Source organism: Telopea speciosissima, chromosome 9, assembly GCF_018873765.1.
Source record: "Telopea speciosissima isolate NSW1024214 ecotype Mountain lineage chromosome 9, Tspe_v1, whole genome shotgun sequence".
Taxonomy (NCBI): Eukaryota; Viridiplantae; Streptophyta; class Magnoliopsida; order Proteales; family Proteaceae; genus Telopea; species Telopea speciosissima.
In genome coordinates this window covers 61,606,045-61,620,608 of record NC_057924.1, presented here as the reverse complement: position 1 = coordinate 61,620,608, position 14,564 = coordinate 61,606,045, and the positions used below count along the sequence as shown (strand labels likewise).

The 14,564-nt window shown below is 38.7% G+C and overlaps 2 protein-coding genes and 2 long non-coding RNA genes across 4 annotated transcripts; 1 reads left to right on the top strand and 3 right to left on the bottom strand.

Moving 5' to 3' along the window:
* Positions 1 to 35: 35 nt before the first annotated feature.
* On the bottom strand, positions 36 to 2,052 carry LOC122640935. Its single transcript, XR_006329784.1, has 3 exons — positions 2,000 to 2,052; positions 145 to 266; positions 36 to 112 (listed from the first exon to the last, which is right to left on the bottom strand). It is a non-coding gene; the product is annotated as an uncharacterized LOC122640935 (long non-coding RNA).
* Positions 1,166 to 1,473, bottom strand: LOC122640936. Its single transcript, XR_006329785.1, has 2 exons — positions 1,347 to 1,473; positions 1,166 to 1,249 (listed from the first exon to the last, which is right to left on the bottom strand). It is a non-coding gene; the product is annotated as an uncharacterized LOC122640936 (long non-coding RNA).
* A 5,285-nt stretch (positions 2,053 to 7,337) lies between the features above and the next one.
* Positions 7,338 to 8,179, top strand: LOC122639231 (bidirectional sugar transporter SWEET3b-like). Its single transcript, XM_043832052.1, has 3 exons — positions 7,338 to 7,533; positions 7,827 to 7,946; positions 8,027 to 8,179. The coding sequence occupies exons 1-3, from the start codon at positions 7,345 to 7,347 to the stop codon at positions 8,177 to 8,179; spliced, it is 462 nt and encodes a 153-aa protein (XP_043687987.1). The 5' UTR covers positions 7,338 to 7,344.
* A 2,134-nt stretch (positions 8,180 to 10,313) lies between these two features.
* On the bottom strand, positions 10,314 to 11,679 carry LOC122639230 (putative F-box protein At4g22170). The gene is made up of 2 exons (XM_043832051.1): positions 10,516 to 11,679; positions 10,314 to 10,370 (listed from the first exon to the last, which is right to left on the bottom strand). The coding sequence occupies exons 1-2, from the start codon at positions 11,677 to 11,679 to the stop codon at positions 10,314 to 10,316; spliced, it is 1,221 nt and encodes a 406-aa protein (XP_043687986.1).
* Between the last annotated feature and the right edge of the window lie 2,885 nt (positions 11,680 to 14,564).

Sequence of the window (14,564 nt, the reverse complement as noted above, 5' to 3'; positions counted from 1 at the left end):
GATGCATCACTGCTGCTTTTGAGTTTTGGCTTTGAACTTACCATGTATTTGTTATCATCAGTGGTCATCTTGGACATTACTTCACAAGCTTACTCAAATAATATAAAGTTTCCTCTGCCTGACAAGATTTCATATGCCCCCTACCAAATAAGCTTCCCTAATTTCATATGCCCCCTACCAAATAAGCTTCCCTAAAAACAGAGGCCCTTATTTCGAATGCGAAATTTAGATAACCATTTCAACAGTAGTCATTGTTAAATATGGCTCTTTAATCTTAAGGTAAATTACAGATCACCCTTTGATTTTCAATCGAAACTCAGATCACCCCTTGGTTTTTGAAAAAATTCAAATGTCTTCCTCTGGAGTAATGATGTTAGTCTGCTATTAGTTATTGATGTGAAAAGACTGTTTTACCCTTGTATTAAAACATTAGAATTAACTTGCAATACTAGAATTAACTTGCAATACTAAACTATAAAAAAAAAAAACTTGCAATACTACCCTTCCTCGTCTTCGACCTAAAATACCCCATCCACCCCTTTCCTTCTCCCTCTCTCATTCTCTGAACTTGGAAATGGCTTCTTGCAAAGCCCTAACGGAGTTCTTCCAACCCGCCAAGCGTTTGAAGGTCCTTATATCCGCCGAAACCCTACCTACCAAACCCATCATCTCCGTTCTCTACCAGAGCTCTGCAAGCGAACCTGACAAGATCGACGACGGTGGTCTACGAAGCGATTCTCCTGCCAATCTCACCGTCGAAGTCATCGAAGCAATCGGCCATGGAGCGGAAAGGGATGGCAAAACCTCATATTCAAACCCTTTTAAGGCATGTACTCATACAGACCTATCCCTTCAAACTATCAAATAAAACTTAGATCACAACTACCAGTAACTCTTATCAGTAATCACATACTCTCTCAGTCCAAGCTCCCCAAAAGCAATAGTGGAAAACCAAAAAGCAGATCGGCGCCCCATGATACCCACCTCTCTAATGGAGGTCTTGGAGCGTTTGTGTTTCAGGTAGGGGACTGTGGGGTCTGGCCGGAAATGGTGGGCCCGGAGAAGAGACTCATGGGGAAGAGCTTGTCGTCGCCGTCGCCTTCGGCAATTTTGTTATCGCCGTCTCCGTCGTGCTCGAGAGAATTGGTTTCGAGGTCCTTGATTCCATCAATAGAGAAATTGATCTGACATCCCTTGATGAATATGTCGTGGGTGAGAGCCGCCATCACGCTGCGCAGGATGATATTCTCTGTTCCAAATTAAAACAAAAAAAATAAAAATAAAAATAAAAAGTAAGAAATTGGAAATCTAGCAGGTGATGTTTGGAAGAAGGAAGAAAAAACCACCTGCGGCGGCGGCGAGGAGGTTGTCTTCAGTGACGGTCTCTCGAGGGAGAGTGCGGCCGAGCTTCTACTCCCACAAAGCAGCGAGTTCGTTGACGTTGAGGAAGTTGCAGGCCGGCCGGAAATGGGCCTTGCTTTCTCAGTGCAAGACCCAGAACATATATATAATCAAGCACGATGGCAGGACCCAAATGAAAATCCCATCAAAATTAAAAGAATCAATGAATCAGAGATAAACCCATTCAGCACAACCTTCGATTGTCGAAACCCTTTTTCACATAAGAAACCCTAACCCTAAACACCATATTTGCAGGGACTAAAGCCTAAGAATCCTAAGGAGCCATTGAACAAGCCATCGAACTGGCGGAGCTTCTGGTTCAAAGACAAAGCTTGAGATTAAGTTGCAGGTTTGAGGAAGGAAGTGGCTGAATTTGGGGTTTTTAGTTGCAAGGGTAAAATCGTAAAACAACACTGCTAAAAAGTAGTTTAGGGATTTAAATTTGTTTAACTGGGTGACATCATTACTTAACAGCATCAAACTAACATTATGGATTAATTTGTCATATTGGGGTCTGATTAGGAGTGATTTGAGTTTTTTCAAAAATCAAGGGTGATCTGAGTTTCGTTTCAAAACGAAGGGGTGATCTGTAATTTACCCTTAATCTTATGGTGAATTTGCATATTTTACACTACTATCCTATCATCTCCATTCGAATCAACATGACCCATTGACAGAACTATACTTATTTAGTTTCTTCTTATCCTTTCTTCTTGTCCCTACAAAGAAACAAATTTCAGTATAGCCTCTGGAAAGTTGGAAAGAGTCTTAGTTTTGAGCTGTATCCGTTAGGTGATTGGTGTAGATGAACATTCTGAAGCATGGTTTGAGGAATTGGTATCGAAGATCGGTCGATTCGTATCGATTAGTGGAGATCGAAACTGATTCTTGACCGATTGGTACAGACATGGGTTAAAATGTAAAAATAAAAATCTAATCTTTTGAAGAAAACTTTGGTAAACCTAATCGATCTAGACCGATCCGGATCAGTATCATCAGAGATCGATACAGATTACTAAAACCCAGGTCTGAACTAAAGACAATTGTGTACTTGCATTTGATGGTATGCCTATAGGAATGGTGGAACATGTGAATAAAACATTTATAGGGAAAGTTTTCCTTCACCATGCGGGGTGAAGTAACTGTATAACTACTACCGGGGGGGAAAAAAAAAAGAACTGCATCAATGGCTGTACTTCTCTGCCCCTATTTACAAATAGTCGATAATATTCCCTTCTTTTGCACGATACACTCTCAATGCTATCCGAAGGACTTAGTCAAGGACCACCCAGCTTGATCGCTGATCAATTATGATATGTATTGGTTGGAACCAACTAGTATTGGCTGGAGCAAGTGATCCAGCCGATTCAATCTCAATCCTTAAAACCCTTGCATTGTTGAAAACTATTAGAAAGAAAAAGTTCATCAACCTAAAATGCTTATCAGGGAGCTCATCAATTTTTAGCCACATGGTAGGACGATATGGATATTGATAGTCTTACAGATAAATATAGGATTGGATTAGCCACATATCAAATTTCAAGACCTGAATCAAGTACCCTTCTATGTATTGACATGCATCTTTATATTTTTCAGTCGTGTCTGTGTATGCACATGCACCCTCTTGTCATCCATAGATTTTAATTGCTTTATTTTGCCACTTCGTAAACCTTTTCTGGGATGAAACTTGTCACTTAGGCCAGGAACCTTGAGGTTTACTTGTCCATAAAATTTGAAACCCATGTGATTTGCCATGTGATTGAAATTTGGGTTGTCCTGACAAGTCTATTAGGATGGCCATAGTCGTAAGTAACTTAACCCTAATTAGAAAGTTTTGATTTTTTTCTTATCACTTTACTCGCACCGCAAATTTTACCTAAAAGCAAACAGGAAGAGGATTTCCTACAAGGGTAGCGTAAGAAGGAATTTGCATACTACAATCAATGAGGAATTGTAAAATGGTATCATTTATATGGGACCCACATGATCAGAATAGGAGAGACAAATGTTAGTGTGAGTCCCACCATGAAATCTGTATAAGGAAAGTGTTGCAATCTTTTTCCCAAACATAATAATCTTAAGGATAGGTTTCCTCCACCCATAAGGATGGTTCACCCATCATCCTAGGGTTCACAAACCCTCCTACGGTTTTAGTATGTTCCAAAATACCTTCCCGATATCCATTCCCACCTCTCCCATCCCTTGGTGAATGGAATCCCATTCACCGTGGGTGGAGGGAAACTCGGTCCATAATCTTGGTTAACTTTTGTGCTGGCTCTCTAGCCTTGGTGGGATCTAGAGGATCCAGCCTAGCCAAAAGAGGGGTGTTTGGGTCATTTCACAGGTTGGCCCACCTGTGAAATGACCCAAACACCCCTCTTTTGGTTGGGCTGGATCCTCCAGCTCCCGAGCCACGGCTGGAGGAAAGCCGAATTGAATCACACAAACCACGTACACACCAATCCCAAAACGTTAATGAAGTAAAATCTTTAAGTTGGAATCTGATATCTTAAACAAAAGTTAGTGCTTCTCACAATTAGGCAAATGCTTTGCATACAAGGACGATATGATACCTTAGATATTAATTAGTTGATCTTTTCATTCTTAAATTACTCTATACAGAATAAAAAATAAAATAAAAAACTTTTATTGATTGATGGAAGCGAGAGAAGATGAAACAATAGCCAAGAGAAGAATGTTGCAAGTGGATACCCAAAAAGATGAACGATAGCCAACAGAAGAAGAATGCTGCAAGTGGATACCCAACTTTCTAATAATCGAATGAGAACCCATTAAATTTAAGACAGAAAAAAGAAGAATCCACTTCTGCATTTTGAGATCTTGAAGGCCAAAGCTTTCCTTTACATTGGTCACTTCTGTTTGTTTTCAAGGAAAAAAAACATTATTATTCAAATTTGGCCTTTACATCCACCAGTCAAACGTAATGAAATAAGCAAATTCAACTCTATTAGTTTCGGTTATCTGTTCTTCTTTATGTTCTATATCATATCTTCATTATGATAATGGTATAGTATTAAAGTATAATTTGTTTCTTCAATTCATTGATTTACACTTTGTTCGTGATCGTGTGGTCAAGAAACAGTTTTATGTTCAATTTATTTCAACTAAGGACTAGTTGGCTGACACATTTACTAAAGCACTTGGAACGGCCCGCTTTCAGTTTCTAAAGGACAAGTTGAAAATTTGGGTTTCCAATTCTCCACCTTGAGGAGGTGTAATGGACAATACACACTCTCTCTCTCTCTCAGATTTCTGGAATCCTTCCTACGTGGAAACTTTGTATTATAAACTTTCTCTCTTTATATTCTGGTCAGCTCTCTCATCTATTATAATTGTTATAGATGAGAAAGGCTAGTCCATTCGGTGTAGGACTTGTTGGCCTAACTCCACTCCTTGGCTCTCTCAACTGTGTCGAGATGAGGCCTTGGCTTGTAATCGCTCTTCCTTTGAATAAATCAGTGTTTTACCAAAATAAATAAATAAATGTTATATGTATTCCCATTGGAGAATCAATGAATTGAGGAAACAAATTTTTTTTGATGAAAGTGTAATCACACAAACCACACACCAATCTCAAAAGGTTAACCGACTTTTAGGACCGTGGAATGGCGGATATACACAACACACACCACACTCACACACTCGATGTGGGACTAAACCCACACACCCCTTCTTTAATAAATAGAAACACCCTAGCTAGTGGGTAAGTTGTTCACATTTTTCTTTTTCTATATAAATTGGAGCATACTTTGTGGGGAGCACAGGGGCCATGCATGCGCGAGAGCCAATGAGAATATGCATGCTGGCATCTCAAGGATGAGATTTCTGCCTTTATAAGGGGTGAGGTGGTCATTTCACCCCCCACTATGTTTGAGCGAGGCCTACGCCCACCGATATAAAGAGAAAAGATCACTCCATGGCTTATTTACATAGAATCTATCCACATGCCATAGTTTTTCTACCACATTGACATTGAGTTATTCTGTCAGATAGAGCTAGGGGGTCTAGATTGGTCATATCTCAACTTTCAATCCCTTAACCTCTCATTTCAAGCATTTACATTATTCTATAAATATAAAATCTTAAAACCACTTTTCTTGAGGAATAATTTCTTTGTGGACTCATTATATGATCCTAATGTCTACTAGATAGTCCATCAAATATGACCCCAAATTTTATGACAAGTGGGTACATATTCCGACTTACAAAGCACACATAAATTGGCCACATTGTAGAATAATGCACAAGGAGGAAAATGCAGACACTAGGGATGGGTTATATGATTTAATTTGTCCCTCTATTCATATAATATTTTTTTTGTTCTATTTCCTTTTTATGTCATCAATTTATTCCAACTATTTATATAATAATTGGAATTATTGATAGCAAAAATGCGTTTAAAACACCATTCCTTTTTATTTTGGGGGGGTGTTTTAAATGGTTTTTGTTGTTTACTTGCAAATAAAACAGTAAAAAATGGCAAACGACCAGCAATGCCTGGTTAAACCTGGATATATTTTTTAGGGTAAATTACACGTCACCCCTTGGTTTTCAATCGAATCACAGATCACCCCCTGGTTTTTGAAAAAACTCAAATCACCCCCTCTACAGTAACGGTGTTAGTCTGTTGTTAGTTATTGGGGTGAAAGGACTAATTTACCCTTATACTAAAACATTAGAATTAAATTTACAATACTACCCTTCCTTCATCTCCAACATTGGTCAAGGGTAGTTTAAATTTATTTAACTGGTTGACACCATCACTTAACAGCATAAAACTAACAATAGGGACTAATTTGTCATATTGGGGTCTAAACCAGGGGGTGATTTGAGTGTTTTCAAAAACCAAGGGGTGATCTAAGTTTCGTTTAAAAACCAGGAGGTGACGTATAATTTACCTTATTTTTTATAAGGGCAGACAACCGATTTTCCCCAGAAAAGAGAAAAAAAAAAAAAAAATGGGATACTTTTAATCTTTATAAAAGAATCTTAATCACTGTTAGGGCATGCTTTGTTGAACTACTTTGACATCACCTCAGCAAAGAACATAAATATTGGATTCTCTTCTGTCTTGTGGTAGCAGCTTGCATGCTCTCTCTCTCTCTCTCTCTCATGCCCTATTTATACAGACTTGGATCTTATGCAGCTGTGGCGGGAGCTGCACTGTGCAGCTCGAAAAACCACCCCAAATACAGGAGGAGGTGGTCATTTCACATGTGGGCCCAGGTGAGACCCACTTGTGAAATGATCACCTTACCCCTGTTTTTGCTGTCGTTTAGCGGTGCTGCACAGGTGCAGCTCCCGCCACGGCTGCATAAGATCCTTTTCCTATTTATACCCCTTCAAGGTGCCATGAGAATATGAGAATGAAAAAATGGAAGATAAACTACGATTGACATTCGGAATAGCAGGTACCTTTTTGTTTGTTATTTTCTTAAATCTGTGAAAAAAAGACTGAACTAATGCATGAAAAATGTGTATTCTGTGTCTTGCAGGGAATGTCACTTCTGTGCTTCTTTATATAGTACCAATGTAACTATCTAGCTTCTTCACTTAATTGATCCATTTGATCCAGTAACTTATATGTATATATATTAATTTGTGTTGTCTTCTTTTGCTGTTCTCTTCTCATACAGATTAACTTTTAAAAGGGTTATAAGGAAGAGAAGCACTGAGGAATTTTCCTGTGTTCCTTATGTTGTTACTCAATTGACAGCTCTACTGTATTGCTGGTATGGGTTACCTGTTGTAAGCAATAAGTGGGAAAATATCACGGTAGTCACTATTTGTGGTACAGGGGTACTTTTTGAGTCCTCCTTTGTTCTCATTTATATTTTGTTTGCTTCATCAAGGACTAAGGCAAGCTACTCTTAACTCTCTCACTTAAACAAATATGTACCTCTAGTATCAAAATTAAACAGAATGTTAATAATCATATTTAAATTGCAGAGAAAGGTTATTTTGATGGTGGTGGCTGTGATTGTGGTGATCTCTATTACGGCATTAGTCTCGACATTTGCATTGCATAATCACCATCACCGGAAGTTATTCGTCGGATGTATCGGGCTTGTTGTCGCTGTAGGGATGTATAGTTCTCCATTGGTAGTTGTGGTTGGTACTCTCGCTGTTCATTTCATCTCACTTTTTATGTTCTTCAGTAACTTGATTTGATAATCGAATCACCAATAGCCGATGTGGGATATATTACCTCAATACTCCCCCTTCCGTGCAAGCCTTCTTGTGGGCTCTTTCTTCGTTGGTGGAACAAGACCCATCACCGACTGAGGCTTAACGTACCTACTCAGCTTCCATCTTAAAACCAATTGGTTACGTCAATGTGGGATTACGTCAATAGTATTTGTTATGTCTAGACAATAACCCAAAACTGCAACTAATATTTGCAGAAGAAAGTGATACAGACAAAGAGTGTGGAATTCATGCCATTCTACTTGTCCTTATTCTCATTTCTCAACAGTTCATTCTGGGGGCCATATGGACTATTGGGCCATGACCCTTTCATTGCGGTAAGCCATGATTTTCTTCTAATAAGCTATTGAGCTTCTAAGTTTTATAAGAAAAAGCTTAAAAAAATGTATAAATGCAGATTCCAAATCTCTTGGGTTGTCCCCTTGGTTTTTTCCAACTTGTGCTGTACTGCATCTATAGAAAACGGAGAATTCAGAGAGAACCAAGTGAAACAGATGTAGAGAAGAATGGCTGCAAAATCGAATTCCAGCAAAATGTGATTACTAAGTAAGAGCATAAGATAGCTTTTTCTGTGACAAAAATTGCAGCAACTGAGGTGGACAGGAGCTTAGGTTTTAGTATATTTCAAACAATTATGTTTTAGTTTGTAATGTTAGAACAAAAAGCATGAAAATGCTGGTTGTCTCTCTTTCACTTCTCCCTTTCCCTTTCTTAGTCCCTATATTGATAATTTCTTGCAAGACGGCTTCAATGTATACAAGCAATGAATCAATGAATATTGTTAGATTTTTGAATGCTTTTTTTAGGTGAATTTATTATTTGGATGACTTTAATTGTTAGATTTCATTCCCACTCGATTTATTAATGGAAGGACCAACAGGTATGTGAAGAAACCAAATTCTCACTTTCTAATAAATGTGGCATATCAATATTAACATCCAGGAATTAAATCTTCTTGAAAACAATAGAACCTTGTACCTTTTTTTTTATTTTTTATGGGACAAAGAACGTTAACCGGTGCTGTGTGTGGGCGTGTACCTGAGCCCACACACAGCCTGACGCAAAAAGACTGTCGCACCTCTGGACCTTTCCATCGCTTTAGTGCAGTCTGCAGGTCTTGGCAATCGATTGTCATTGCTGTCAAGAAAGATATACAACGACAATTATTGCTACATCATTAGCTACCACCTCAAAAACAACTCCCATGGCTGATGCTTTCATATCATCATAATGGATTTTTCAACCTATTTATATAAATAAATAAAAATAAATAATAATAATAATAAAGGATTTTTCAGTCTCTCCTATGATAAACTTTTCAGGTTAGAATTGCCTAGTGAAGCACTCTATGGCTCTCGGTGTTGTGGGTCTGATTAAGGATGGTTGATACTTGATAAGGATTTTACAATGTTCAAATAAGGTCAATTATTATTGTCACAAAGGTTTGTTATTTTTCTAAATGTCACAATGCATCTATTCTACCTCGTGGATAGATGATATGTCCATTCTGACTGTTGGACCAAGGGGACGCAATATAGATTAGCCTTAAGCATGGTGTTGAGTGATGAAAGATTCCCTTTGTACATGATGGAGCTGCACTTGGGTGAAATTTCAGATTTGAATTTGATGCCACTAACAATGGCCGTCCTCAATCTTGTATTATTCCGCAGCAATCTATTATTGCGCTCCCTCCAAATGTGATACACAGTGGGCAAAACACTAGCTTCCCAACATCACTAATGTTACCACATCCCCCAAAAGTTTTAGCTACCCAAGGAGCTACTTCCATTATGTTGCCATTCAAGGATTGAAAAGAGGAGCACAAACTAATCATGTCCTAACAAATCTGAACAGTAAAGGAGTACTCAAAAATAGGTGATGGAAGATTACATGAAGAAATGCTGAAGCCCTTCTATACTCCATGTAAATAGAAGTATCCTTAAGCCAAAAGGCTTAGAAATTCTGAAGCCCTTCTATACTCCATGTAAATAGAAGTATCCTTAAGCCAAAAGGCTAAGTAAATAGCAAGAGATGACTCCTCACAATAGGTTCCATTTCATTTGAGGTTAGGGGTAAGGTGCAAGCTTACCAAATATCTTGTATTGATATTCCCCACAATAGGTTCCTTGTTGCTTTTGGGGGTTTTACCTACTCGGCTCATTGAGTCCGTTGCTTCTCCCAGTTAAGGGTGGTTGGTTTTTGGCTTAATAGTTTCTTTCTTTTCTTCTTATTTTTTTCAGCTTTCCCCGGCTTTTCTTGTAAGGGACCTCTTTTCCTTGCGCATTGTTGAATATAATTGTTATTCAACCCCCCTCCTCCAAAAAATAAATAAATAAATAAAAAAGCAAGAGACGACACACTGATGAAGTAGGAAATGGGGGGTTAGACTCGTTCTAACGCCAACAAACCTTGAATCCACAAATAGAGGAAAAATCGGAAACTTCTTCTATTCAAGATGTAAACTGGTTACAAATGAAAATTCGAAGCACTTATGGAGGGAGGCTAGCTTGCTTACAGATGAAGAAAACAAAATTTCAAATTTCAAATTTCAAAACTTCGGCGGACAGTTTAACCTTCGAAAAGCACGAAAATGACCAACTATCGCTTAGTACCTCCGAAATCTTCGATTTGGTATATAATTCACCCCATATCGCTTTATACCTCCGACCAATCCGGGTGGACTTCTACTGGTCCAACTCGCTCAAGAACTCATCCGATGTCTCTTCTACATCACACACTAGCTATCATAAAACACATGAAACATATTAGCATGCAAATACTAAGAAGATCCATCATATAAATAAGTCTTATAATTTTTATTAAAAGAGAGCAAAAAAGCATATACAGTGAAACTCTAACCTCAGGTTCTCAAACTGAGGGAATTACCCAAGCTGAAGGAAACTTGACAGAAATCGAGTTGAATGGAAGAAATGGTTCTATCTGTCCATCCTCAACATGGCAGACACCAGTGTCACAAACCTTAGCTGTTCGAGGATGTAAATCATTTGTAAAGTAGATAGAATTACTGTGTACTCTTGGGTTCTCAATAGTTGAGACAAATTTGGAACCAGTTTTGCTAAGAAACAATGCTTGATCAGCTCCCAAATTTGATTGCCTGACCCATCCATACTCATATTGCCTGACCCGCCCATTCTCATACCCATACCCATCATTCTCTTTCATCAACTTGTATAGCTCAAATTTAAAGGTTCTATAATGGTAATTGGCAGCTTCTTCAGATTGATCACAATTCTTCAAGAACCTTGCAACCAAAAAGATTTCTCCATTTGATTCAACAAGGTAAGAGATTAGGTTATGAGAAAGATGATTTGGTTTTCTGCAAGACTTGAAGGTTTGTTGTTGAGTTTTCAAATCAAAAACCCAAAGTGAAGGAGTTGAGAGGCCATACCCATAAACTTTCCCATCACAAAATATGATGTTCTCATAATCAAAATCACTTCTATTCTGTGGCAACCCAATAGACCATGACATGTCTCCGGATTCGCAAAAGAGTAGCCCACTTGATGTTAACTGAACAATAACCTTCCAATCTTCACTGGTATCAGGATTAGAAGACAAGATCATCTTAAGAACAGATCGTCGCGGTTTTGTTCCAAGAGGCGGAAGTCGAATTAGGTTTTTGGTGAATGGATTTAATAGGAAACATTGATCATCTCTTACATCAGCAAACAAAAACAACCATCCTTCTGAAGAACCTCTACACAGATGCATATTCACTTTAGGTATTCTTACATGATAAATCATATTTTCTGGTAAGTTAAAAAAACTAACTGTTTCAGTAAGTGAATCATGAGGGAACAGTAACCATGGAATGAGCTTCTGAGGACTACCTATTGGGAATTTTGGAGCAGCACTTCCCCAATTAACACAGACAGATGCAAATCTGATTTTCTCTTTGAGATCTAGCCGATCATAGATCATATGAATCAGAAGGTCTGGAAGATTAGACCATGGTCTATACATTTCGTTCTCGTTCTTCTTTGTTTCAGCATCACCATCAGGAAGGCTTGCAGCAGATTTAGTCTCCATTTTTTTCCCTTCTTGACTGTTAAAAATGAGATTTAATTTACTCGTCTCTATCACCTCCCCTCCCCTTCTTTTTTATGTAAGTAAAAAATGGAAAGATTTTAGGGTATAGTTTTGAACCATTGGATTAAGAGTTTTGGGAGCATTTCCATGTGACAAGCCTCGTTTGTACCTTTCTTTGGCTTATCAGGTGTTCTCAATATTTGAAATCTTTTTTTTGTTTTTGTTTTTTTTGGGTCAAAGTCATTTGAAATCCTATTCATTCCAATTTGTAGCGTTTCATTAAACTTTCAGGTGGTAATTAATATCTTGTGAGTTGGTCTTGGCTGGCGGCATATCACATTTTGCATATGTGATATGGCTGGCCTCAAGCAATCTTTAGTTTCCTTTTGTAAAGATTGAGTTTCCATTCTTTGATCCTCTACTGCCGAGCTGTCCGGCAGGAGCATGCTGCCCAGTCACGGTGAGGCGTGCAATGACCGCTTTACTCCTACTCGGACAAGGTGTTCAGGCAGGGGTAAGGTTGTCATTGCACACCTCACCGTGTCTGGGCAGCATGGTCCTGCCGGGCAGCTCGGCAGTAGAGGATCCAAATTGCCATTCTTTAGGTTCTCCAATCATCCCTCTATATATGTTTACATACATTGTAATATGATGAAGTGAATATTAATGAATCCAAATCTGTAATCTCAACATGGTATCAAGAGCAGGCTAACCGGCCCCCTCTTAACCACCAGGCACCTTCGATGTGGTTGCCATCCCGTCTAGGCTCACTCCATGACCTGCTGATCTTACTCTCTCTAAGCATGGTTAGAAAAAGATTCTAGGATATAGTGTGGTAGGAAGCATGAGATTTTGAACAATTGGATTAAGAGCTTTGAGAACATTTCCATTTAAAGACAAGACACCAAATTGCAAGCCTTGTTTGTACCTGTACTAGTCCTTCATAGATTGTTTCTCAGCTGGGGGAAATGAATGGAAACTAGTAGACCCTTTTCAACCTAGACAATACGACGTGAAAAAGGAAAGGAAATTTGTGTGAAGAACAAAAACATTACCACTAGTTTGGTTTAATTTATCAAGTATTGTGGTCATTTGAAATATTAGTTCATTTTAATTTGTAGAGTTTCATTTTGCTTTCAAGGTTTAATTAAGCCCGTTCTTTTATATGGCTTCGCAGAAGGAGACCCCTCCCCTTTGCTAGAGAGTGGCTTTGGCTGGACATGACTTTTTCTAGGCAAACTTTATGCGACACTATTGGCAAGCTTGTGTTTGGTGCGGCCCTGTATCACATTTGGATGGAAAAGAACCTTGGGAGAAGGATCTTCAATTCTCATTCGTTCGACTTGATTTGGAAAGCCATCTTTTTTGACGTCTCCTCCAAACTTGGTGTATTGCCTATGAAAGCCCTTCCAAATTCCCCAAGGAACATGCATATTGTTGTGTCCTGGGGTTTAGATACCACTATTTTGAGAACCCGTTAGCTGGTTCGCTTCCCCATCCCCCTCTCCTCCCTTTGTATATCCCCCCCCCCTTTTTTCTCTTCTCCTCGCCCCTCTCGGGCTTTGGTAATTCATTGTTTATTCACCAAAAAAAAAATTTATTTGGGAAAAAGAACGTTGTAGAGTCATATAATATATGTGTGAATTTGAATAATATATAATAGGAAAAAATACGTCTACCACCCCTGAGTTTCATCTATTTCATAAACTTCCACTATATTTTGAAAGATTCTTACAAACATACCCATGCCGTTAGCTGAGAACAGTTAAGTGAGGCCCAAATATTAAATAAACGCCCATAATACCTTTAATGAAGGTGTTTTTACATTTGAAACACCATCGTCTCAAAAGGGAAAGAAATTCCCGAACTCTTACGCTCCCTCACTATATAGGAGAACCCTAAATGCCAAAATAGGGTGGAAGAGGAGACGATGATGGAGAGAGAGAGAGAGAGAAAGCTCATCCCTGAAAAACCTTTGAAATTCTCATCACCGTTGCTTTGACACATGGTCGATTTTAGGTGCTGTAAACTCATCTTCTCCATTAAACCAGAGAAACCCAAAGAAAGACAACAACTACTGTACGGTACCCTAGTTAGTGAACAAGGATGGCAACTGCAACCAGAAGGGGTCAATACGATTGATTTTCTAGCTATTTGCACTTTGCAGTCATACTGATGATTTTTTACAGTATCTGTTAAATGTATGATTATTGGCTTATTGTGGGAACTGGGAAGAGATGATAAAAAAAGAAGCTCTACTTTGTTTCAAAGGATTCCAATTCTGTTAGTTTGGCTTTGCTTTTGGACTTCGATTTCCTCAAAACTATGTATTCTTTGAGATTTTTGTGAGTCTAGATGAGATTTGGGTTAGGGGTGTAAGTTTGGCCCTGTCGGCCCCAGCCTGCCTTGGCCGGCCCTGAGCCTGAACAGGGCCTAGGCTGGATTTTTCAACCCTATGGGCAAGTTAGGGTTGAAATTTTCAAGCCCTGGGTCATGGTCGTCGGGCTGGGCCAGGGTTGAGGCCTCGGGCTAAGCCCAGCTCTGCCCAGCCTTGTGTTGGGTTATACTTTACAATTTATTGTTTACATTTTACAATTTTTGTTTAGTATCTATTATCTATTGGTTTACGAAAAAAGGCTTATTATCTATCGAACTAAAATATTTACAATTTTAATATTGGGCTAAGTTTATTAACCAAAGAAAAGTCTACCAATGAAACAAACCAATACCCAATCACATGTGTCTCATTTTTTAATGCATATATAGGACAACGTAAATGGCAAAAAAGCAGGGCAAGTCAAGGAAAACCAGGCACTAGCAAAAATCAGGGTCAATCAGGGCCAACTAGAGCCAACTAGGCCCAACCCGGCCCGATCAAGGTCAAT

What these genes read in the sequence shown, in the direction of transcription:
- LOC122639231 (XM_043832052.1), top strand. Translation starts at nt 7,345, where the DNA reads ATGTTAATAATCATATTTAAATTGCAGAGAAAGGTTATTTTGATGGTG. An exon ending in GTTCTCCATTGGTAGTTGTG is followed by an intron (nt 7,534 to 7,826) that starts GTTGGTACTCTC and finishes TAATATTTGCAG; the next exon opens with AAGAAAGTGATACAGACAAA. An exon ending in GCCATGACCCTTTCATTGCG is followed by an intron (nt 7,947 to 8,026) that starts GTAAGCCATGAT and finishes GTATAAATGCAG; the next exon opens with ATTCCAAATCTCTTGGGTTG.
- LOC122639230 (XM_043832051.1), bottom strand. Translation starts at nt 11,679, where the DNA reads ATGGAGACTAAATCTGCTGCAAGCCTTCCTGATGGTGATGCTGAAACA. An exon ending in TCAAGTTTCCTTCAGCTTGG is followed by an intron (nt 10,371 to 10,515) that starts GTAATTCCCTCA and finishes GTTTTATGATAG; the next exon opens with CTAGTGTGTGATGTAGAAGA.